The sequence below is a fragment of the Oncorhynchus tshawytscha genome, linkage group LG12, assembly GCF_018296145.1.
Source record: "Oncorhynchus tshawytscha isolate Ot180627B linkage group LG12, Otsh_v2.0, whole genome shotgun sequence".
Classification (NCBI taxonomy): domain Eukaryota; kingdom Metazoa; phylum Chordata; class Actinopteri; order Salmoniformes; family Salmonidae; genus Oncorhynchus; species Oncorhynchus tshawytscha.
The window spans coordinates 55482776-55507387 of record NC_056440.1 but is presented as its reverse complement, the minus strand read 5'-3'; the positions used below and the strand labels follow the sequence as shown (position 1 = coordinate 55507387).

At 41.3% G+C, this 24612-nt stretch overlaps 2 protein-coding genes across 2 annotated transcripts in view; one reads left to right on the top strand and one right to left on the bottom strand.

Annotated features, from left to right (window-relative positions):
* The window catches only part of LOC112232281 (CD151 antigen), a 48217-nt gene extending 39571 nt beyond the window's left edge, over nucleotides 1-8646 (bottom strand). The window contains exon 1 of the mRNA XM_024399199.2: nucleotides 8434-8646. The gene's annotated coding sequence lies outside the window, so the exon portion shown is untranslated. The remainder of the gene's footprint in view (nucleotides 1-8433) is intronic.
* Nucleotides 8647-13893: 5247 nt separating this feature from the next.
* LOC112232114 (transmembrane protein 138-like) lies at nucleotides 13894-23918 on the top strand. The gene is made up of 5 exons (XM_024398924.2): nucleotides 13894-14030; nucleotides 20747-21419; nucleotides 21676-21847; nucleotides 22748-22823; nucleotides 23210-23918. The coding sequence occupies exons 2-5, from the start codon at nucleotides 21226-21228 to the stop codon at nucleotides 23326-23328; spliced, it is 561 nt and encodes a 186-aa protein (XP_024254692.1). The 5' UTR covers nucleotides 13894-14030; nucleotides 20747-21225; the 3' UTR covers nucleotides 23329-23918.
* The last annotated feature ends 694 nt before the right edge of the window (nucleotides 23919-24612 follow it).

Below are 24612 nucleotides of genomic sequence, written 5' to 3'. Positions count from 1 at the left end.
GTACAAAGGTATCGATATCCAAAGTAAAACGAGTCCTATATCGACATAACCTGAAAGGCCGCTCAGCAGGGAAGAAGCCAATGCTCCAAAACCGCCATTAAAAAAGCCAGACTACGGTTTGCAACTGCACATGGGGACAAGATCATACTTTTTGGAGAAATGTCCTCTAATCTGATGAAACAAAAATAGAACTGTTTGGCCATAATGACCATCGTTATGTTTGGAGGGAAAAAGGGAGGCTTACAAGCCAAAGAACACCATCCCAACTGTGAAGAACGGGGGTGGCAGCATCATGTTGTGGGGGTGCTTTGCTGCAGGAGGGACTGGTGCACTTCACAAAATAGATGGCATCATGAAGCTGGAAAATGATGTGGATATATTGAAGCAACATCCCAAGACATCAGTTAGGAAGTTAAAGCTTGGTTGCAAATGGGTCGTCCAAATGGATAATGACCCCAAGCATACTTCCAAAGTTCTAGCAAAATGGCTTAAGGACAACAAAGTCAAGGTATTGGAGTGGCCATCACAAAGCCCTGACCTCAAGCCCATAGAAAATTTGTGGGCAGAACTGAAAAATCATGTGCGAGGCCTACAAACCTGACTTTGTTACACCAGCTCTATCAGGAGGAATGGGCCAAAATTCACCCAACTTATTGTAGGAAGCTTGTGAAAAGCTACCTGAAACATTTGACCCAAGTTAAACAAAAAACGTGGTTCGATGCTCCGTATGGAGGGTGTAACGCAATTGCGGAGCCTCCGGAGGTAGGCAAAGGCAAAATTGAGCTCCGTACCACATCGCCGTGCGCCTCCCAAATTTTGTAACAATGTGGAGGGCTCCGCATTGACATGATTGTTTGGCGGTAGGTGGGGGCGGGAGGTCCTGTATAAACACAAACTCACCTTCTTGACAACTTCCTTCACAACATCTCTGCACTGCTCCGAAGTGCAAGAAGTATGAATACCGTGACATCTGCCTAGGACGCATCACCGTAAATGCTGCACGGCCAAAGCAGACGTTGGATTGACCATACAGCACCTTTAACTCATCGGTCAAGTCTAGACCTGCCCTCTACCCCTCCTCCGTCTGTCTCTCCCACACACACAGGCCGTACCAGAGTTTACTAGTCTAAGCTTTCCGTAATACAAATATAAGAGCCTTCTCTACTGTAATTTCACTGCCTTCTCTACACCACTCGTGCGCACACACACTCAAATGCAAGACAGCCTTCTCAGAGCCTAATGTAACAGGCTACTGCCGGCCAGCATAGGGAAGAGGTTACAAAGCAAACAACAGCTGTGGAATGAAGACGCATTTGCATTGTGCTGTGCTGAGCTATTTGAATGGGCTTACATTCACTATAAAACTGAGCACAGCAGCATCATGCGTTCTCATGCTGCATGATCCGACCATTACCGTCTTTTACTGTGAGAGTGCATACTTAATTCATGTGACCAGTAATTGATTTGGATTTATTTTTATAAAAGGTCATATCTATAACTTAATCTCTCTATATACGAGATCAAAAGTTGGCCTGAACATATATAGTCAACACCCCAATGAGTTACACGCTTAGTCATGGAGTTAATTCGTGTCTGTGGATGTCCTTTCAGGTGGGTTGAGGAGCATAAAACCAGTGAGATCATACAGAGTTTATATCCACAGGCAAAAGGAGGGCATGGTCACCAAAAAATACGTAAATGTTTTTTTTTAAATAGTCACACACGGCCCACAAAAATGATGCGGGCATGAATAAGACTTGCTGACATTAACATCCCTATCACACTTGTGTGCATCCAAAACCAAAATGTTAATACATACAGTAGCCAAAGCTATTTCTGGTGGAATAACTTTTCTGGCATCCAATATAGAGAACTCCATATCCAGCAACTTATTAAGTAAGCACACCATGCTTACATTTTGGCATTAGCAGACAATGTAGATTACGTCATCAAGCATTCGTGGTTTTACAGTGTGTGTAGGCCTGTATTTGTGTGGGGGGTCAGTTGACTGAACCTGCCCTGTGTCTGTTGACCATCTGTTAGGGTGGACCCCTTTAGTGTGTCCCTGTCGATTAAATTCAAACAAACCTTTGACAGGAACTCATTCTTGTATTATGTACATAAATGGTGCAGCTGAGTAAAGAAAACAAACGTATTCAGGAGGAGGACAATGCACTAGAGAGGTCCAACTTAAAATTCCAAATCTGAGACATACAAAAATCAAAAGGCTCTTTCAATACACAGGGTTCAAAACACTGAGAACATACATGAATGTTCAAATTTTGAACACTGAAATCCCCCTTTTTCCTTCAAATCTTAATTGAGTTGCCTACCGCTCAATACAAGACCGCTGACAAGCAGAAATACCCCCAGACACACCACACCTGTAATCAGTAATGAGTAATCACTGACTTCTCTCCTGTGCATGACAGATCATTCAAGTATTTGAAGGCATTGAACCATTCCAGTTCCAGACATGTTTAGGACTTGACAAAAGAAAACCATGTTCCTTCACATTCGCATACATTTATATTGGCTATAGGCCTATACGTGTTCAGTCAAACTATTATAAATTAGATTAATGATAAATAAAAGACATTCAAATAATGAAAATATAGGTTTTGGGGTATTTTGCAAATGACTGGCATATTAAGAAATGGCGTTGAAGGAGATGACTGCCGTTTTACAATCCCGTAACCAATTGTGCAATTGTCTGTTTTTTTGCGTTATTTGTGACTTATTTTGTACATAATGTTTCTGCCAATGTGTCTTATGACCGGAAAGAGCTTCTAGAAATCAGAACAGCGAGCAACATTCACAAGGCCGCAGGGCCATATGGATTATCAGGATGTGTACTCCGAGCATGCGCTGACCAACTGGCAAGTGTCTTCAGTGACATTTTCAACCTCTCCCTGTCTGAGTCTGTAATACCAACATGTTTCAAGCAGACCACCATAGTGTTCTTGGGTACAGGGACTAAGGTAACATGCCTAAATGACTACCAACCCATAGCACTCACATCTGTAGCCATGAAGTGCTTTGAAAGGCCGGTAATGGCTCACAACAACATTATCCCAGAAACCCTAGACCCACTACAATTTGCATATCGCCCCAACAGATCCACAGATGATGCAATCTCTATTGCACTCCGCACTGCCCTTTCACACCTGGACAAAAGGAACACCTATGCGAGAATGCTATTCATTGACTACAGCTCAGCATTCAACACCATAGTGCCCTCAAAGCTCATCACTAAGCTAAGGACCCTGGGACTAAACACCTCCCTTTGCCACTGGTTCCTGGACTTCCTGACGGGCTGCTCCCACGTGGTAAGGTTAGGTAACAACGCATCCGCCACACTGATCCTCAACACAGGAGCCCCACAGGTGTGTGTGCTCAGTCCCCTCCTGTACTACCTGTTCACTCATGAATGCACGGCCAGGCACGACTCCAACACCATCATTAAGTTTGCCGATGACACAACAGCCTGATCAATGACAACGACGAGACAGCGTATAGGGAGGTCAGAGACCTGGCCATGTGGTGCCAGGCCAACATCCTATCCCTCAAGGTGATCAAAACAAAAGGAGATGATTGGTATTTATAGTGGATTTTGAAAAGGCATTTGATAAAGTAAGCCTGGATTTTATTTATAAATGCCTGCATTTTTTCAATTTCAGTAATTATCTTATAAAATGGGTAAAAATAATGTATAGCAACCCTAGGTGTAAAATAGTATATAACGGCTACTTCTCAGAGAGTTTTGAATTGTCAAGAGGAGTTAAACAAGGGTGTCCGCTGTCACCATATCTATTCGTTATGGCCATCGAAATGCTAGCAATTAAAATCAGGTCCAATGACAACATTAGAGGATTAGAAATCCAAGGCTTAAAAACAAAGGTGTCCATGTATGCCGATGACTCAAGTTTTATGTTAAGTCCGCAAGCTAGATCCCTGCAATGTCTTATTAAAGATAACTTTTCTGTACTCTCTGGACTAAAACCTAATTATGATAAGTGTACAATATTACGTATTGGATCCTTAAAAAATACAAATTTTACATTACCTTGCAGCTTACCTATAAAATGGGCTGATGGTGAAGTAGACATACTCGGTATTCATATCACAAAAGATATAAACACTCCACAATGAATTTCAATAGAAAACTTGTAAAAATAGACAAGATCCTGCAACCATGGAGAGGTAAATACCTGTCTATTTATGGAAAAATTGCCCTGATTAACTCCTTAGTCATATCTCAGTTTACTCACTTACTTATGGCGCTGCCTACTCCTGATGATTTGTTTTTCTGGGAAGCTAAACCAGACAAAATAAAATGAGCCTATCTATATAATGAATAGGGTGGGTTGAGATTATTAAATATAAAAGCACTAAACATCTCTCTAAAAGCTTCACTCATTCAAAAGTTTTATTTGAACCCTAAATGGTTCTCAAGTAGATTAATAAGAAAAGCTCATCCATTGTTTAAAAATTGCCTTTGTGCAGATTGCCATGTCTCATTTTCAATTAATTGAAAATGATACTTTTTTCAAAGTATCATTTTCAATTAATTGAAAATTATACTTTTTTCAAAGTATCTGTCATTTTCAAACAAGCATTGCAGAGCTAGCTACAATTTCAATTTCATCCCCCTGAAAAGATACAACAAATATTATGGCTGAACTCAAATAGCTGTATTTATGGGAAAGATGTTTGAAAAGGGTATTTTGTTCTTAAATGATATTGTAATGGTAGAGTTATGTCCTTCATGGAGTTATCAGAATTGTACAGGAAGGTCTGCTCAATCCAAGAGCACAACCAATTGATTACAGCATTGCCCCAAAAATGGAGGAGGCGGGTGGCAGCGGGAGGAGGTGGGGAACTGGTCTGTCTGCCCAATATAAAAGGATCAAAACTGGCAGAGGAATAAAATTAGCATAAATAGGAAAGTATACCAGTTTCATTTGAGGACCATGATGTTGACAACTGTGCCATACATATTACAAAATAGTTGGGAAGAGATTTTTGATGTACCGATTCCATGGTACAGGGTGTACGGGTTGATATATAAAACAACACAAGATTCAAGACTTTGTGCTTTTCAGCTAAAATTATTATATAGAATTCTTTCCACCAACAAAATGTTGAATATTTGGGGCATAAAATCATCGAAGCTCTGTAGATTTTGTTGTGAGGATACAAAATCAATAAACCATTTATTTTGGTATTGCCTTCAGGTAGCCTGTTTCTGGTCTCGGGTATGGCTGAAAATAGCATTTATCTAAAATTGACCCGAGAAATAGTACCTGTTAGGAGATCTGGAGAGACCGGGTCAGTCAATTACTAATATACTAACTCTTAGTAAAAGTATTTATCTTCAACACGCAATCTGTAGATTCTATTCGATTAGATAGATTCAAATTGTATGTTAAACATCATAGCATAGTTGAATGGTATGTGTTGCGTAGAAACACGAAGTGGGTGGCCAGCAGAGATAGATGGGATGGGCTGAGGGAAGCTGAGGGTTGGTATGTGGAATTGGAGACAAGTGGGAGTGGAGTTGCTGTGTGAGAGAGAGAATGATGAAGGGGGAAAAAAGTCCAAATAAACATAATAAAAGTACATTTGAATGACACTAAGTGGCAGTGTTTTTACATCTAATGCCGGTTTGCCTGAGGCTGATGCCGTACAGGTGTTTGTACACATGCATATACACACACTCTCATTCAAATAAACACATTCAAAAACACACACATACATGTAATAGTGCCAGACATGCACAAACATATAAAGTAGGCATTGCTGTTATGATTTCAGTTGTCCTTGATGTCCTTTGTGTTAAATGTATTATTTTGTTTTATTATTTTGCGTTGTTGTTTGCTGTTTTCTTCTGTCTTTTCCTTTTTTCTCTTTAGTTCATTCTCTTGGGTGTTGGTGCATTGGGGAGTTCTTGGGGATGGGGAATGGAATTAATTGGGTTTTTTTCTGGGGGGCTGAGGTAGGTGTCTCGAATGGTTGAGGGAGAACTTTTGGGGAACTGTGGGGGGATCGGGCTTCACAAGATTGTGATCATGGAAGAGGAAACTGACATTTATTTTATATCACTATCATGCACACACACCCTCACACATAAGGATGGCTCTGTTGCGCAAAGACTGATACATGTTTGATAGTGTTTTGATGCTGTATTGCTTGTCCTTCATGTAATACTATAATGTTACCCCTTCCTTGTGTTTTTGTAATAAATAATTCTTTAAAATAAAGATTTTTAAAAAGGAGAGGATTGTAGACTACAGGAAAAGGAGTACCGAGCCCGCCCCCATTCTCATCGACGGGGCTGTAGCGGAGCAGGTTGAGAGCTTCAAGTTGCTTGGTGTCCACATCAAGAACAGTCTAACATGGTCCAAACACACCAAGACAGTCGTGAAGAGGGCATGACAAAACGTATTCCCCCTCAGGAGACTGAAAAGGTTTGGCATGGGTCCTCAGATCCTCAAAAGTTTCTACAGCATCGAGAGCATCTTGACTGGTTGGTATGGCAACTGCTCAGCCTCCGGCCACAAGGCACTACAGGGGGTAGTGCTTACGGCACTGTAGATCACCGGGGCCAAGCTTTCTGCCATCCAGGACCTCTATACCAGGCGGTGTCAGAGGAAGGCCCTAAAAATTGTCAAAGACTCCAGCCACCCTAGTCATACTGTTCTCTCTGCTACCGCATGGCAAGTGGTACCGGAGTGCCAAGTCTAGGTCTAAGAGGCTTCTAAACAGCTTCTACCCCCCCCAGGCGATAAGACTACTGAACAACTAATCAAATGGCTACCCAGACTATTTGCACCCCCCCCCTCTTTTACTCTGCTGCTACTCTGTTTATGCATAGTCACTTTAATAACTCTACCTACATGTACATATTACCTCAACTAACTGGTGCCCCCGCACCAGTACCTCCTGTATATAGCCTCACTATTGTTGTTATTTTACTGCTGCTCTTTAATTATTTGTTACTTTTATTTATTTTTCTTAAAACTGCATTAATGGTTAAGAATTTGTCAGTAAGCATTACACTATAAGGTGTTCCTGTTGTACCTGTTGTATTCAAATGAAGCACCTCATTGAAACTCCATAAATGACAATTATAGCCTTTGAATTGCATGCAACCGTCATACAAAATAAGCTACATGACAAAGAACAAAAGAAAATAGGTTGGGTAATAAACCATGTTCTCAAGCAGGGTTCCACCACTGGCGGACAGCGGGTGATTTTATTTTTATTTTGGAAATCTATTCCAAAGTATTACCAGTCTTCAGACCCTTTGGATTTCTTCTCATTTTATTGTTTTACAAAGTGGGATTCAACTGTATTTGTTAAGCCACGTTGTACTCCTGAACTCATTTAAATGTCTAAAGAAAGGGGCTGAATACTTACACAACGACTAGATTTTAGTTATGAATTGTGTATTTACACCCCCCCCAACAAACAAAAAAAATCTTACACTTTGACATTAGTGTTTTGTGTAGATTGTTGACAAAAAAACAAAACAATAATATACATTTTAATCCAACTTTGTAACACATTAAAATGAAAAGAATTCCAAAGGGTGTGAATACTTTTGCATGGCACTGTATGTGACCATACAAAATGTGAGTCGAGGTTTGAAATAACGCAATGTTTTAGTCAAATATTATATCTGTTCGGGCTTCTTGCGGTCAATTTGCAGTCTACGAATTATTTACAATTATATGCTCCGCCCATAGAGGGAGTAAAATGTAGGCAAGCAATAAACATTTCAGAACAACTACTAGTCGAATAAGACATGGGGGAGATGACGAATTTTGCAAAGACATTTATTTATAGACTAATACACTTGAAACAAATAGCCAAAACGAAAACTGCAGACATTACTAGTGCCTCCCCCGCGATCAAACCGCCATAAAAAAAATGTTTTAAATTAAACGCAGCCTAACGTAATCATTGACAGCTGCCTTGAAGGACACACACAACATGCTTTCTGCTACGAAGATCAGTGAAATGTAGGCTAAATTGACAACGGATTGAAGAGCGGAAATCTCCACTAACAAGCAAGTCTGGCAGGGGGAGATTTAGTTGATGATCCCTGTTCTGAAGAATATTTGGCGTACCTAATCACAGCAGTTGACTGCGTAACTCCGATTCACAAATAATATATAATTACTGTGTTCCTGTGAACTAACCTAGCCTACATGCTAACGTTAGCTAGACAACAATCACTTTCCCGCAGTAATACGTTCAAATTTACATTTAAACCCTGCTTGGTATCACTAAAATAATAAATAGGCTGCCTTATAATCCAAAACGGGACGTTTAAATTAAACTTTTCTGTGAATTGCAACATTGTGGCTGTCGAACATGTGAATGTTTTACAAAGTAACAAGCTTGAAGCTGCTGCTCCGTACCTACCTGCGGCTGTGTTGTTACAAGTAGCAAGGCGTTGATGTATCCAAAATAATAGATAGAGACGTTTAAAACTATATTTTTTTCAGGGATTCCTTCAATTGTCCAAACCAAAGCGCAAAATGCTAAACTTGTAAGTAGCTAGTCCACTGGAGTCTGTGACTGCACAGTAGGTCGTGTCGACTCCACCCCAATCACCTTGCTTTTTTTTCTGCCCTGAGGCAGTTCTGTTGCTGCTTTGCGAACGGGGAACGGATTTTTTAAACGTATTGCCAAACAAAAAAATACTGATTTCAAAGTTGAACAAACCACAGGCTACAACTCTATGCACAAGGACTACTTTTAATAATGTTCACTGTAAATGTTAATATTTACTGGAAGAGTTGTGCGCTCTATTCTGTGTGTTCCCGTTTTTTCGTGAAAACTCTTAAATATCTGCTCTGAATTAAGATTCAAGAATGTCTGCAGAAAGAATAGGGTGTCCGCTGGCTATGACATGACACATTGACTTTGAAAAAATCTATTTTGCTTATTGAACTATATAGTAAGTGAACTGGATTTTCACCAAGTAACATAATTGAGGTAACTGAATTTCATTATGTGTCCCTGATTTATACTACACAGAAATGCATAGTTATTAATATGAATGTCATTCTCTTAATGGTGATGTATCCTAAATAGGTACACAAATGTAAAAATATGCAATATCCTCCTTTGCATGTTTGGGTATTATTCTACACACGGGCTATTATTTGAATGAGCTCTGTCCCCAAACAAGACCAAATTTGGTTGGTCTGGTTCGGACCAAGTCTGAACCAATCATAGACATCTATGTTTCACAAGTTTGGACATCCAAGAACAGCAAAGTAGAGTACAGTGTGTCTCTTCATAAACACACCGTGAAGGAAATCACAACCTTTTGCTCACCTGATATAGAATACCTCATGGTAAACTGCAGACCATTTAATCTACCAAGAGAGTTGTCATCCATATTCATCAAGGCTGTATACATCCCTCCACAAGCCAACACCACTTTGGCACTCAACGAACTGCATGGGGCCGTAAACAAACAAGAAACCGCTCACCCAGAAGCAGTGTTTCTGGTGGGCGGAGACTTTAATGCAGGGAGTCAAATCCATTCTACCTCACTTTTACCAACAAGTCTCCTGCTCCATTAGGGGCACTAAAACTCTAGACCACTTTTATTGTACCCACAGAAACGCTTATAAGGCCCTTTCTCCTCCTCCCTTCAGCAAATTTGACCATGATTATATTCTCCTGCTTCCTGTTTACAAACAAAAGCTAAATTAGGAAAAATCAGTGATGCGCTCAATACAGAAGTGGTCCGATGAACCAAAAACCATGGAATACAGGCAATATCCGCGCAGGGCTAAACGCTAGAGCTACCGCTTACAAGAAACAGGACACGGACACGGAGGCATACAGTAAAGCTACGATCTCCGACATCAAACATGCAAAAGGACAAATATAGGAGGAACGTGGAATTCTATTACACTGGATCCGATGGTCGTTGTATGTGGCAGAGCTTGCAGACTATAACGGATTACAAAGAGAAACGCGGCCGTGAGATGCCCAGTGATGTACAACTCTCAAATTAACTATTGTCCCTGTTCCTAAGAACTCCAAGGTAACCTGCCTAAATGACTATCACCCTGTAGCACTCACATCTATTATTATGAAGTGCTTTAAAAGGCTGTTCATAACACCGTCAACCCAGACACCCTGGACCCACACCAATTCGCATACCATCCCAATAGATCCCCAGATGACGCAATCTCAATTGCACTTCACACTGCTCTCTCCCACCTGGACAAGAGGGGAAATAACTATGTGAGAATGCTGTTCATAGACTTCAGCTCAGTGTTCAACACCATAGTCCCCTCCAAGCTCATCACCAACCTGGGGAACATGTGACTGAATACCTCCCTCTAACTGGATCCTGGACTTCCTGACTGCATGGACCAGGTGGTGAAGATAGGCACCAGCACATCCGCCACCCTGACCCTCAACACGGGTGTGTGCTCAGTCCCCTCCTGTACTCCCTGTTTACCCACGACTGCATTGCCACGCATGACTCCAACACCATCATCAAGTTTGCTGACGACACGACAGTGGTAGGCCTGACCACCGACGGCGATGAGAGCCTACATTTATGAGGTCAGAGACTTGGCAGTGGGATGCCATGACAGCAACCTCTCAACATCAGTAAGACCAAGCAGCTGATCATGGACTACAGGAGAAAGAGGTGGGAGCACGCAAAGAGCTACAGAGGGGGATGCAGACAGCCCAGTACATCACTGGGGCCGAGCTCCCTGCCATCCAGGACCTCTGTATTAGCCGGTATCAGAGGAAGGTCCGAAAAATTGCCGAAGACGCTAGCCAGCCAAGCCATATACTGTTCACTCTGCTACCGTCCAGCAAACAGTACCATAGCATCGGCTCACGGACCAAGATGCTCCGAGACAGCTTCTGCCCCCAAGCCATAAGACTGCTAAATAGCCAAACCTCAAATACCTCATATCCCTGCACATTGATCTAATACTGGTACTCCCTGTATATACACTAAACAAAAATATAAACGCGACATGCAACAATTTCAAAGATTTTACTGAGTTACAGATCATATAAGGAACTCAGTCAAATTAAATAAACTCACTAGGCCCTAATCTATGGATTTCACAGTACTGGTAATACAGATATGCATCTGTTGTTCACAAATACCTTTAAAAAAAAGTAGGGGCATGGATCAGAAAACCAGTCCATGTCTGGTGTGACCACCATTTGCCTCATGCAGCACTACACCTCTCCTTCACATAGAGTTGATCAGGCTGTTGATTGTGGCCTGTGGAATGTTGTCCCTCTCCTCTTCAATGGCTGTGTGAAGTTGCTGGATATTGGCGGGAACTGGAACACGCTGTGGTACACGTCGATCCAGAGCATTCCAAGTATGCTCAATGGGTGACATGTCTGGTAAGTATGCAGGCCATAGAAGAACTGGGATATTTTCAGCTTCCAGGAATTGTGTACATATCCTTGCAACATGTACTATTATTATTATTATTATCATACTGAAACATGAGGTGATGATGGCGGATGAATGGCACGACAATGGGCCTCAGGATCTCATCACGGTATCTCTGTGCATTCAAATTGCCATCGATAAAATGCAATTGTGTTCGATGTCCTTAGTTTATGCCTGCCCATACCATAATCCCACCACCACCATGGGGCACTCTGCTCACAACATTGACATCAGCAAACCACTCGCCCACACAACCCCCAGTACAGTTGAAACCGGGATTCATCCAAGAAGAGCACACTTCTGTGGCATTGTTTTGTGTGACGGCACTTTTAGAGTGGCCTTTGGTTTTGTCCCCAGCACAAGGTGCACCTGTGTAATGGTCATGCTGTTTAATCAGCTTCTTGATATGCCACAGCTGTCAGGTGGATGGATTATCTTGGCAAAGGAGAAATGCGCTTGTTTTGTGTATGGAACATTTTGGGATCTTTATTTCAGCTCATGAAACATAGGACCAACACTTTACATCTTGTGTTTATATGTTTGTTCACTGTAGGCCATTTTTCTTTTCATTATTATTTTTTAAGTCTGCATCATTGGGAAGGGTTGTGTTTCACGGATAAGTTTCACCCTGTGTTGTTTCAGGCATGTGACAAATACATTTTGATTTTTGTACAGCACAGAACAGTACAGTAGATAAACAGTACATTATAGTGTACTCAACTCCAGTGTGCTCTGCTGTGTACTGTACTGAACTCTACTCTATTGTACTGAAATTCACTCTACTTTTCTTTACTGAACTCTACATCGCAGTATTTTACTGTACTGTGCTGTCCAAACTTGTGAATCCAACTGTGGTTTGTGACTACTATGATTTCCCATTGTAGCCAATTTAAAAAAAAATCGAAAAGAAATTCGATTACCGATTTGGTTTGAGTTTTAATCACTAATTGATATCCGTAAAAACACTATCTAATTGATAGTTCTACCTTTACTTGTTATTTCTGTGAACTTTCATTATCCTGTTTCTTATTTTTGATACAATTTCTAAAATTTCTAAACCAGATTTTTCTCTGTTATTATGGGGTTTTGTGTGTAGATTGATGAGGGGGGTACTGAATTTTACAACAAGGCTGTAATGTAACAAAATGTGGAAAAAGGGAAGGAGTTTGAATACTTTCCGAATGCAATGTATATACTTTTTCTGGTAGATGTTTTCTAAGACCTGTTTCCATCTGTTTTACCAGAAATCAAAACCTTTGCTTTATTCCACATTTTTAGGATGGAAAACAGTTGAAAAATGTATATTCCTAAATTTATTAATGATATAGACTCGTAGACTTCATTTGACACCCAAATTTGACATGCTCCTATGAACTTCACATGTAGGTGCTAATGGGTCATTTTTACATGGAAATTACTTGCTACTGATTTATGATCTTTCAAAAAGGTAACAAAACATACTATCAGATAGCCTAGTGGTTAGAGCGTTGGATCGCTGGTTAGAGCGTTTGATCAAATCCCCGAGCTGACAAGGTCTGTCGTTCTGCCCCTGAACAAGGCAGTTAACCCAAAGTTCCTAGGCCGCCATTGAAATTAAGAATTTGTTTATAACTGACTTGCCTAGTTAAATAAAACAAATAAATGATATACTGAAAGTAAGCAGGCAAACACAAAATACATTTATATCAATCGAAAAAGCATATGCGCCTAACCATATAAAGAAAATGATACAAGCGAGTATGGGAGTCAACAGTTGGAACTGAGTATGATGGCATCTTCATAATTATTGGTACTGACTGTGCACATTCTTTCTTTTTAGGCTGACATCCCATATCATATAATTTTGCTCTATGTTCATTTAATTTCAAAGGAGACAGACTGACTGATTGTTTCATTGTAAAATTAGACTGACTTGAAAAGGGGTAACGTATTGCCTATGTGCAACAATGTTTGAACTCTAAATGCACTGTACGTACACAGCCTACTAATCGTCAAGTCTAAACGTTGTATTACCACTAGATGGCAATGGTTTACCTTTGGGTCGGTTTCATATTATGCATTACCGTAATATTGTATATAGGGCCGGCTATATATGCAAAGCTACTGTCAGCATCATCTGAAATGTAAGGATATTACGTTTAAGATATTTGCAAACAGACCTTCATCACATTTGAAAACCCCATGAAGATACCCTTTTGTTTATCTTACTTTAAGTTTGATCTATTAAATGATAATAGCCCATTTGTTCCTGTTGCTATACAAAAATATCGTTGAAGTAGGGCCTAGGCTGGTTGCCTATTACATTTGGAGCGCAATATGTTTGCAATAGAAAAAGGCTGAGAGGTTTGTTCCATAGTACAAAAATGAACGCCCATCTATTATGGATGTAGCGCGGCAAAAACCTGTCACTAAGGGAGACGCGCAGGTTGCGTATATGCCAATGGTCTGTGCACTGCTGTGTTGTGGATGGTCGGGAGAGTTTGCGTAATTTGGAGTGAATTAACGCGTGGGTAGACGCCACGTAGAGAAATCTTCAACATCTCAAAAAGGGACATTTCAGGTACTAGCTTCATTTTATCATGTTTTTTAAAATTTCAATATAGTGCTTTTCAGAATATTTTAAACTTGACACTACTGCTCACCATTTCCTGTAGACAACAAGCTGTCAGGTTGCTTCTTAAGGAGATTAACTATCTAGCCCTCACAATCTTTTTGTTGCTAACGCTTTGAAAACACGGCAGAAGCCGAAAAGCTAAATTTGACAACATCATTATCAGGTACAAGGTCAATATAAGGTTGTAGGCCTAACTAACTCAAATATACTAAACTGAACAAAAATATAAATGCAACATGTAAAGTGTTTTCATGTTTCATGAGTTGAAATAAAAAATCCCAGACATTTTCCATATGAACAAAACTCTTATTTCTCTAAAATGTTGTGCACAAATTTGATTACATCCCTGTTAGTGAGCATTTCTCCTTTGCCAAGATCCTCCATTCACCTGACAGGTGTGTCATATCAAGAATGTCCACATCAACATGTGCACCTTGTGCTGGGGACAATAAAAGGTCACATTTAATGTGCAGTTTTGTCACACAACACAATCCCACAGATGGGGGGGTTGTGGAAGTGTGCAATGCGGGAGTGTGCAATTGACATGCTGACTGCAGGAATGTCTACCAGAGCTATTGCCAGGGAATTTAATGTTAATTTCTCTACCATAAGCCGCCTCCGTCATTTTAGAGAATTTGGCAGTATGTCCAACCGGCCTCACAACCGCAGACCACGTGTAACCACGCCAGCCCAGGACCTCCACATCTGGCTTCTTCACCTGGGGGATTGTCTCAGGAGGAGGAGGTTTTGGAGTGCTGAGGAGTATTTCTGTCTGTAATAGAGCCCTTTTGTGGGGATAAACTTGTTCTGATTGCCAGGGCCTTGATCCCCAGTCTGTGGTCATGGCTGCCAAGTAGGTGGGCCTATATGCCCTCCAAGGCCCACCCATGGCTGTACCCCTACCCAGTCATGTGAAATCCATAGATTAGGGCCTAATTTATTTATTTCAATTTCCTTATATGAACTGTTACTCAGTAAAATCTTTGAAATTGTTGCATGTCGCATTTATATTTTTGTTCAGTATACATCGACATAGTTTAACAGCACAATGACAATAGTAAACCTTACTTGGCTTGGCTAGATGGCTTGTTTTTTGGCTTGTAACCAGCAGCTTTTGGCTCCCTATTTACACAGTCAAGTGTTTGGTTGTTTGAATGAGAGTTGCTATTCATCTTCCAATCCGAAGGGGAAATAAATTAAATCAATACATCAAATATGTAATTTACAATCTTTGTCTTATGGCGTCAACTTTCCGTATGTATAAAATTATAATGATGATACAAAGTGTAGCCTATTATTGGGCACAGTTTATTGGGATTTAGGCTATGTCACTGTTCAAGTGCTTCTGTGAGTAAGTTTACTAGGTTACAACTACAGCAACAGTTTGTGCATCGGACCAGCAAGGCTTGGCCTAGAGTCTTCAATGTGTGAAACTAGTTCTAATCCACCTCACACCTGCCACAGTGTGAGGCTATAAATATGTTGATTGCGTCTCAGGTCATTAAAGTCCACGTGGAGTCATTAGGAGGTTTGTTGGGACAGTGAGCCAGCCTCACAGGATGCCATCACAGCAACTGTAAGGACTATAGTGCTCTACCTGGCTTTGTCACAAGCTGCAGTTGCACCAACACTCTGTAATTGTTTGATTGTATCAGTATGAGAAGGAGACAGTGGACGCTGCCTGTCTACTCAACAAGCAGACATCTCTGAGTTTATACAAGCAGCCCAATTCTGATATTTTATTCACTAATTGGTCTTTTGACCAATCAGATCTGCTCCGAAAAAGATCTGATTTGAAAAGATCTGGTGTGATTGGTCAAGAGACCAATTAGGCTTTGTTTACACAGGTAGTCTAATTCTGATCTTGTGCTACTTAATTGGTCTTTTGTCCCATCAGATTGGATATTTTGCCACTAATTGGGAAAAAGATCAGAATTGGGCTGCCTGTGTCAACAAAGCTTTTGACGGGCCAAGAATGATATGACTCGGGCCCTGTGTTTTGCACAATCATGTGATATAGCAAAATGTTATCCTGTATTTTAAGCCTTATCCAGAAATGAGAATTACACCACAAAACAAAAGCAATTGTCTGAAAAGAATACGGGACAGTTTCATGAAAAGCTATAAATAAATTCTGTGAGCATGGCATTGGGCAGCATAGACACACAGTCACAATCCGTTCACCTGTGTGAAACACACCCAGCGGGTGACAGCGGCAGTGAGGTTGCCAATGTGCCACTCAGACCAGACAAGTGACTTTTACAAGGTGCAAAAGCTCAGGTCTTGTTAATTGTGTTGAGATGGGCCAGTTTACTTTAACTAATTAAGGTAAAGTATGCAGTGCCTAAACCAACCCTGTTAAGAAGTGATCTTAGTTTAGACAGCCAGTCAGACATGGGTCTATTGTATTTGTTGTTTTTTTTCAGTTACTTTAGGTGCACTTGGTTTAGCTCACCTGGTGTCAGTGTCAGATGGTGAGGGTTTGCACTTTTAGAACTATCCCATGGTTGCTATTGTGTCTGGAAAGCCAAATGAGGCACACCTAAAGTATTGTACACACCTACGGAAATACAGCATCATTTAGACCCAAATATAATGCCAGTTCTTGTTATTTGTATCTTGTCAGCCATGGACTATTTAGGGCCAAATCGTCAACATAAAGTATTTGCCACGTATCTCTTTTGTTTACACTTGACACTTACATGCGACATCTGCTATTAGAATACGAAGATTGCATTGAAAAGACAGGTCTGAAAGTCGCTTTGTGGTCTGATTGTGTTCAGATCTGGCTGACCACTTCAAGAGTTGGTCTGGGATGCATTGTGTGCGGATTTCTCCACAGTCTGGATGCAATCAGGCTATGGAAAGTGCATAGGGTGGGCGACGTCATCGGTGGAATAGGCTAAATATAATAATAACACAACAACTGATAGGTACTGCTAACTACTGTAGCCAACTAATCTCTAGGAAAAATGTTCCTAGCGTGTGAGGAATCTGTTTGCTGGCCTCATAAATGCTAGCGAATATTTAGAAGAAAAAAAAGGTTTTGTTTGGCTAGAGTTATGCTAACCTGTTGTGATCCCTTTAGAATTGCTAGCTTGCCAGCTAGCTACAGAGGTTAGTTGGCTATTTAGCTACAGTAGTTAGCTACTGGAGACAGTGGACGCTGTCAAGTCTCGACATGGCCTTATAGCTCTACATCCACACATGTCATGTCACATTTAGTCCAGTTTAGGGTATTAATATTTTGGGAAATTAAAAACAGACTGATTTAAGATGCGTATGATTGGAGCACTCAATGATACTGTCCTGGATGTTCATGCAACATAGCCAGTGGCTGTTCTAGCCTGTATGGCTTCCTGTGCGAACCCCCCCTTCAGCACCATTCTGCACTACCTGTAATTTTTATTCAGACATTTGGAACAACACAAATAAATAATCATAACATTTAAAACTATATAAATATAAAAATATATACAAAAATTAGACTCATACATATCAAAAATAAGTAACAAAGACAAATAGAAAGCATAGCATATAAATACAAATAAAAAAGCAAATTGAATTATTACACTATTACCCTATTGCTAACAAAAACACACAAATAAAACTAAATTGCACAAATCCCAAATCACACAAATACACAAAATAGAATAACACATTTATAAAGAAGAGAACCTGGTTTATTTGGCAGCATTTCTTAATGTGACTGATTTTACTCATTTGTATTAGTACTGTACAAAGTTAGAGGTGTCTAGATTACCCGCTCCCCCTACCTTCCAGTGGGGAGACCTGAGGTCAACCTACCCCTCCCCATCTCGTACTTCTGAGTGTGAGACCTTCCCAGGCAGTAGCCTGCCTAGCTCACAAACTAGAATCAGGGCGCCCACTCCAACAAGGTTAATTGACCCACAGTCCCACACAGTGACATGATATCATTGACGTGAAGTGCAAATGAGCGATAGAAAACTGATCGCGCAAATGTCACTATTCCAAATTTGTTGCTGCGTGTGCTCCGTGCAGCCCCAGGGAAGATGCCACCCTGGGCGGCTGTCCATGTCGCCTTTACCTCAATCCGCTACTGATTTATTTTTTTTATTTTACCTTTATTTTACTAGGCAAGTCAGTTAAGAATAAATTCTTATTTTCAATGACGGCCTAGGAACAGTGGGTTAACTGCCTGTTCAGGGGCAGAACGACAGATTTGTACCTTGTCAGCTCGGAGATTCGAACTTGCAGCCTTTCGGTTACTAGTCCAATGCTCTAACCACTAGGCTACCCTGCCGCCCCAGGGTATAGTCATATCAAGTATCTTGAGTAACCCTTTGTGTGCGTGTGTGTACATGTGTTTGGGAAACAGACCTAAGCGCCAGGTAGTGACAGTAAGAAGGGGAATAGTTCATACAGTGAAAAATTTGCCACTCAGTGGGTTACACCTGTCATTTGCCTGCTTGCCTTCCTGCCTGCCTGCCTGTCTATGTAACAGTCTTTGCCCTCCAGTGACCTTGTGTAACACTACAATATGTTGAAACAAAGTTGGATCAACCAAGACTATTAATCCCTCTCATCAATCAAATGTATTTATAAAGCCCTTCTGACATCAGCTGATGTCACAAAGTGCTGTACAGAAACCCAGCCTAAAACCCCAAACAGCAAGCAATGCAGATGTAGAAGCATGGTGGCTAGGAAAAACTCCATAGAAAGGCCAGAACCTAGGAAGAAACCTAGAGAGGAACCAGGCTATGAGGGGTGGCCAGTCCTTCTGGCTGTGCCAGGTGGAGATTATAACGGAACATGGCCAAGATGTTCAAATGTTCATTGTTGACCAGCAAGGTCAAATAATAATAATCACAGTGATTGTCGAGGGTGCAACAGGTCAGCACCTCAGGAGTAAATGTCAGTTGGCTTTTCATAGCCGATCATTCAGAGTATCTCTACCGCTAAAGCTGTCTTTAGAGAGTTGAAAACAGCAGGTCTGGGACAGGTAGCATATATAGTGAAAACAATAGGGGTCCTAAAATAGAGCCTTGAGGAACACCAACATTTACAGTCAGAGGGACAAACCATCCACAGAGACAAACTGATATCTTTCTGACAGATAAGGTCTAAACCAGGCCAGAACTTGTCCGTGTAGACCAATTTGGGTTTCCAATCTCTCCAAAAGAATGTGGTGAGCGATGTTATCAAAAGCAGCACTAAGGTCTAGGAGCACGAGGACAGATGCAGAGCCTCGGTCTGACGCCATTAAAAGGTAATTTACCACCTTCACAAGTGCAGTCTCAGTGCTATGATGGGGTCTAAAACCAGACTGAACCGTTTCGTATGCATTGTTTGTCTTGAGGAAGGCAGTGAGTTGCTGTGCAACAGCTTTTTCTAAAGATTTTTAGAGGAATGGGAGATTCGATATAGGCCGATTTAGTTTTTTATATTATTTGGGTCAAGGTTTGGCTTTTTCAAGAGGCTTTATTACTGCCACTTTTAGTGAGTTTGGTACACATCTGGTCGATAGAGAGCCGTTTAATATGTTCAACATAGGAGGGCCAAGCACAGGAAGCAACTCTTTCAGTAGTTTAGTTGGAGTAGGGTCCAGTATGCAACTTGAAGGTTTAGAGGCTATGATTGTTTTCAGCAATGTGTTGAGTTATAGTACTAAAAAACTTGAGTGTCTGCCTTGATCCTAGGTCCTGGCACAGTTGTGCAGACTCAGGACATCTGAGCTTTGGAGGAATAAGCATATTTAAAGAGGATTTGCTTTCTAATGATCATGATCCTTTTTCTCAAAGTTGTTCATGAATTTATCACTGCTGAAGTGAAAGCCACCCTCTCCTGGGGAAGGCTGCTTTTTAGTTAGCTTTGCGACAGTATCAAAAATACATTTTGGATTGTTCTTATTTTCCTCAATTAAGTTGGAAAAATAGGATGATGGAGCAGTAGTGAGGGCTCTTCGATACTGCACGGTACTGTCTTTCCAAGCTAGTCGAAGACTTCCACTTTGGTGTAGAGCCATTTCCGTTCCAATTTTCTGGAAGCTTGCGTCAGAGCTCGTTTTTTTTCTTCTGTATAACAGGGAGCTAGTTTGTTATGAAAAATGTTTTTATTTTTAGGGGTGCGACTGCATCTAGGGTATTGCGAAAGGTTAAATTGAGTTCCTCAGTGAGGTGGTTAACTAATTTTTGTACTCTGACCTTAACTGCCTTGCAAGTGAGGGATCTAATATTAAGTAGCCCTATTTTGAGATGTGAGGTATCACAATCTCTTTCAATAATGGCAGGAATGAAGGAGGTCTTTATTCCAGTGAGATTGCTAAAGCGAACACCGCCATGTTTAGGTTTGCCCAAGCTAGGTCGAGGCACAGACACGGTCTCAATGGGGTTGGCTGAGCTGACTACACTCCCTTGTCTTCCTCTCACACTATTTCCACAAAAAAAACATCTGGTCAGGAGGATAGATTTCCCTTCTCTTTATATATGTAGATATATATATAAATATATATAAATATAAATATATATAAATATATATATATATATATATATATATATATAAATAAATAAACCTCTACCTGGATTATTTGATTCTGCAGTTTAAGGTATTACTGATTATTATTTATTTTTTATCTCTGTATATTGTTTACTCTCTGCTCACTCTGTTTTTCTCTACTACAGAGTCTCTGTTGAATATAGCTGTGGAATGGATTTACAGCCAGTAGAAAGATGATGCGGGTAGAACACCCTATTGGAAAGCAACTGTCGCCTTTGCCTGTAGGTTCTCAAAGCTAACACCATGCCATAAGGAACTGTGTGCTACAACGATTTTACTGTGTGGCTGGAACTATTATTTTGGGCTGGAAAGAGGACCCTCTCCACTTTCAACATGCTGATAGCTAACAATAGCATTTTCAGAGAGCTCTTCCAATGTCTCTGGCCGACAGCAGGCCTCCGAGCTCCTCAGTCAGTGGAATAGTCCTTAATTGGGAACAACAAGCGCACTGCACTGCCATCTGCTCTACATAAACAGATATATTGGACACATCAAGCTGCTGTGCAGAAGCTCAAACCGGCAGCTGGCAGCTGGCACTTCTGCATGTGTGCACCTGTGTCTGTATAGTTAGTGTGTATGTTTCCCTGTCTGCATGTGTGTGTGAATGTGCGCCACCTTGGATCCTGCTCGGAGCCACACACAGCCCGGGCGCCCAGCCTTCGGCCCGGAGATGCTACAGACCAACAACTACTCCCTGGTGCTGCTGATCCAGCTGAGCTTGTTGACCTTTGACCTGTTCGTCAACTCCTTCAGTGAGCTGCTGAGGGCCGCGCCCGTCGTCCAGCTGGTGCTCTTCATGTAAGACGCGGGGAAGGATGGGAGAGCCAGGGGGTAGACTCTGATGTAAATTCATTATTCAAAGCTTCTTCATTTAAGAGGTAGAAAGGGTGGGAGAGAAAGGGGATTGGCACAATGTAGAAAAGCAGTGTTTCTCAGCTCTGGATCCTCAGCACAGTGTGTGCGTGTGTTCATTTGTGTGTCTTCATTCGTTTAACGTGACCGTAACTAAATGGAAGCTTCTCTCTCTCTCTTTCTCTCTTTCTCTCTTTCTCAGTATCCAGGACATAGCCATCCTGTTTAACCTGATCATCATTCTGCTGATGTTGTTCAACACCTACGTGTTCCAGGTGGGCCTGGTGTCCTTGCTGCTGGAGCGTTTCAGGGCCCTGCTGCTGCTCTCCGCCCTCTACCTGACCCTCAGCATCTCCCTACACTCCTGGATCATGGTACGCTGTGTGTGTTAATTCAAATCAAACGTTTATTCGTCACATACACAGTTTACAGCAGGTATGGAAGGTGCAGCGAAATGATTACGCTCCCTCGACAATGCAGCACATTAGTCAATATCAACATCAAAAAGAGTCAAGTCAAAAATAACAAATAAGAGAGATAATATGCATAGTAATAATGGACTGTATTTACACTGCATTTACAAATATAAAGTGGGCAGTGAGGGACTTGGTCTAGCAGTGGAATAAATAGTATTTAATAGAACAGCAGGGTTGACTGTGTGTGTTCCACTCGCACTTGTCTTTCTTCCCCCCCCAACTAGCACCGACTTTGTGATTAGCTACTTTGAGGAAAAATGTATTTACTGTGATTGAGATATGACTGAGATATGTGATTGTCCCACCATCACTAACTGTAAGTCCCTCTGGATAAGAGCGTCTGCTAAATGACTCAAATGTACAAATGTCAAGTGTGTGTGTGTGTATGTTTTTGTGTAAGGGATGGATGTGTGGGTAGTCAGTGCAAATAATCTCTAAAGTGCGGATCATCTCTGAGGATCAAATAGTCTCTAAGGTGCAGGTCTGTGCAGGCAGACAGCTAGGATTAGCTGTTCAGCAGTCTGATGGCCTGGTGGTAGTAGCTGTCTCAAGGCCTTTTGTTCTGAGACCCGATGCTCCGATACCGCTTGCCAGGCGGTAACAGAGTGAATAGTCCGTGGCTCAGTTGACTAGAGTCCTTGATGAGCTTAATGGCTTCAAGTTTTCTGTAGGCCGTCAGAATTGTTTATTACATGTGTGTTGTAATTTACTATCAAATTATGGTTCATTTATATGTTTTAGTGAAAGAATGCTATCCCTCAAACTGTGTGGTGTATTGGGTTGTGTCTATCTCTGCAGAATCTACGCTGGCTAAAATCAAACCGCTATGTGTGGACTGATGGTCTCCAAGTGCTTTTTGTCTTCCAAAGAATAGGTGAGGCTGTCTTTTCCTCACACACTTACTGAAACACATTTTAGGAAACCTTTTAGGCCTGAAACGCAATCCATCTTGGGTGCCTTCATTGAATCAAATAAGGTGGAGATCAGTGCTACAACAGGTAAATACTTATTGAAGGCGTGTAGTACTACATCTGTCATACACACATGCACAAACACACGCACACCCAGCTCTCACACTGCTTATTTGTGTAGCGTCGTAGATAGGTACCAGGTTGACCCTTGAGGGCCATATGGGTCTGCTTTTCATTCCCTTCATCTCCTAATTGGTTAAGAGGATTTATTGTTTGTTGTCGTCTTTTCTGTTTCAAAACCAAATGACGTCAGTATTTCATTGGCGTGTGTTTGTGTGTTTGTGTGCAGCATCCGTGTTGTACTACTACTTCTACAAGCGCACCACAGAGTACCTGGGTGACCCTCGGCTCTATGAAGACTCGCCTTGGCTCAGAGACGCCTTTGCCAATGCCAGGGCCCGCCAGTGAGCAAAGAGCAGTGTGTGGACATGAAACTGGCATGGACAGGTCCAAAATAAAGCCCTCCCCGTCCCGCGGACACAGAGAGACACAGCTACAGTACGTGCAGAGCTGAAATGGAAGCTACAGTGCACAGGCCTGAGCTTATGTGGAGGGGGAAAACCTCTGTGCTCTATCAGACATGGGTCAACTTTAACAAGGAGGGTCAAAAATTAGATTCTGCTTGGATACGGCAAGCCACTTTGCAGAGCAAGCCAGATGTACAGGCAAACTGGTTTAGCGCCTTGATTAATGGACAGAACGTTATACCATGATGACTTTGATGCTAACATGTGGGAACTCATAGTTTGATGTGACATTCACACAACAAGTTGTATTTTTTTTCACACTTTGAAACTGGGTTTGTCTGTGTGGTTTATCTATCAATGTAATCAGTGTTGTTTTTTTATGTGGGATGATTTGTGAGTTTGTGTGCCAGATTTTCTTGTGAAGATGACTGGAAAAGAAAAACCAATAATGTTTTATGTTTTAAAATGCTTACTTTTTTCCCCTGCTTTTTGTACTAATGTATTAAACAAAACCCAGACAGTACATACACTGATAAACCGTGTCTGTGCTCAGTATTCCTTTCAGTAAATACTTCCAATGTTAATCCTATATCACGCGCATGCACACACATGCGCTCAGCATAAGCACACATTTATGTGACACATCAATTTACGTCACAAGCTCTCAGCATTGTGACTGAGCCTACCTTTTTCGTATGACCCTATGCAGTCATTGCATTGACGTAAACCCACTGGATTAAACAGATGGAAACAGACAAACTGTTAAACAGTCACATGCATGGAAAATCTCCAAAAACAATTTGGGTGAACAGAATGCATGCTGTGTAGATACAATATGTCTCAGAATAGGGGACTAAAGACCTACATCAGTCTATATACTACTGAAGGTAGAACTGGATGTTGTCAGTTAATTTATCACCACATCTCTCCTAACCCACCCCATAAATAGTGCTCTACAGTAAAAATACACACCAATACACAGTATGCATGCTTGCTTTCAAGGAGCCACAGACAGGGTTCTATTCTTATAACTGGGATTAATCAGGGATTTAGTCTTTAGCCTACAGTCCACAGGCCAGTGTTTTTGACGGCATTGATGTCACCTCAGGCCATGTGTTTATGAAGGTGTCAGCAAAGATGGTGGATAAACCAAGATGTCTTACTCGGGCAGTTTACCATTGGAAAAAATGGTCAAGGTTCCTTTCTGTGTAAGTGGGTGTTCCCT

Excerpts from the sequence above, each read along its gene's own strand:
- LOC112232114 (XM_024398924.2), top strand. The coding sequence starts at position 21,226 with ATGTGCGCCACCTTGGATCCTGCTCGGAGCCACACACAGCCCGGGCGC. Across the intron at positions 21,848-22,747 it reads CCCTACACTCCTGGATCATG|AATCTACGCTGGCTAAAATC; the intron begins GTACGCTGTGTG and ends CTATCTCTGCAG. Across the intron at positions 22,824-23,209 it reads TTTTGTCTTCCAAAGAATAG|CATCCGTGTTGTACTACTAC; the intron begins GTGAGGCTGTCT and ends GTTTGTGTGCAG.